The sequence below is a fragment of the Oryzias melastigma genome, unplaced genomic scaffold (genome assembly GCF_002922805.2).
Source record: "Oryzias melastigma strain HK-1 unplaced genomic scaffold, ASM292280v2 sc00367, whole genome shotgun sequence".
Lineage (NCBI taxonomy): Eukaryota > Metazoa > Chordata > Actinopteri > Beloniformes > Adrianichthyidae > Oryzias > Oryzias melastigma.
In genome coordinates, this window is record NW_023416965.1 from 28,961 (window position 1) to 30,084 (window position 1,124).

The 1,124-nt window shown below is 36.3% G+C and overlaps 1 protein-coding gene across 4 annotated transcripts in view; it reads right to left on the reverse strand.

The window, feature by feature from the left end:
• LOC112141417 (sialoadhesin) overlaps positions 1–1,124 on the reverse strand; it is a 30,426-nt gene that overhangs the window by 15,371 nt on the left and 13,931 nt on the right. The window contains exon 6 of one of the 4 annotated variants that reach the window (XM_036211008.1): positions 843–1,078. The exons of 2 other annotated variants lie outside the window; for them this stretch is intronic. In XM_036211008.1, the coding sequence (XP_036066901.1) occupies positions 966–1,078 (113 nt within the window). In that variant the 3' untranslated portion in view covers positions 843–965. Of the gene's footprint in view, positions 1–842; positions 1,079–1,124 lie in introns of those variants that run through there. One more of the 4 variants, XM_036211010.1, reaches the window with a different exon arrangement.

The window sequence follows — 1,124 nt, forward strand, 5'->3', positions numbered from 1 at the left end:
ATAATCCTGGTCCTCACACAGCTGAAAATAACAACATTTACTGTTGGTAGGACTGACACATGTTCTTCTTGCAGTAACATTAAAGATATAAATACATCAAGACCTGCATTGGAGGAGGAAGGCTCTCTACAAAGACAATCCTTGAGAAGGTCTCACTTGTCTTGTGTCTTTCTTCTGCATCCAAGCTTACATCATTCCTCACATCTGTAGAAGACCAAACTGGTACTTTGTTTCCCTCTATTGTTCCAAAGAGAAAACTGATCTTAAGATTTTTCCGTAGAATGATGTCCCTGATGCTGAATTTGTTTGAGGTAATGTGAGAACAGAATGGTCTCATGTTATGGTAACAGAGAATAACTTTAGAGGTTTATCAGGTCAACCTCTAACAAGTGACCTTTGACCCTAAGGAGACCAGTCAGGTCCAAATAAGGACACAATGGTCGTAGTGCAATGGTTTCAATGGGTTTGTTTCCACCACAAAGACCGACTGAGACTTTAGTGAATATTTTGTATTGAATGCATCATATAGTGATGAATTTTACTTTGAACTGGTCTTCTGGACTTAAGTTTCCTCACATTTGCTACTCTCACCTAAGGAAGCTTCCAGTAAATGAAATCATTGCTGAGTGAATGTCTGGAGACCATTCTGGAACGATCAGACCAAATCACATTTTTCTTTATGCACATTTTTCTGTATCCCAATTGAATCGTTTCTTGTCTCCTTCGTTCTCTTCTTATAAAAATGTGAACATATGAGTTTCTAGAAAGGAAATCTGCTGTAGCAATAATTTACATAAATGGATTAATAGTGTTTTACTAAAAGGACAAAGTGGAGGTAATTTTATTCAAACAAGAATTTTAGAATTCGTAATTATAAAACAAAGAATAATAAAAATAACTAAATGATTATAATAACTATTATAACAAAAAAAACAAAGATGAAGTTTCAGAAAAAAACAATCAATTCAGAATTGATGCTCTGTGGTTCCAGATGTGATGATGTCATCATAGTCATCAGCCAATCCCTGCTCAGCACGTGAGTGCTGGGTCATCACCATGGAGACAGACGGGTCACTTCCTGCAGACAGAACAGTTTAGACAGAAACTGAAGATGATTGATCAAA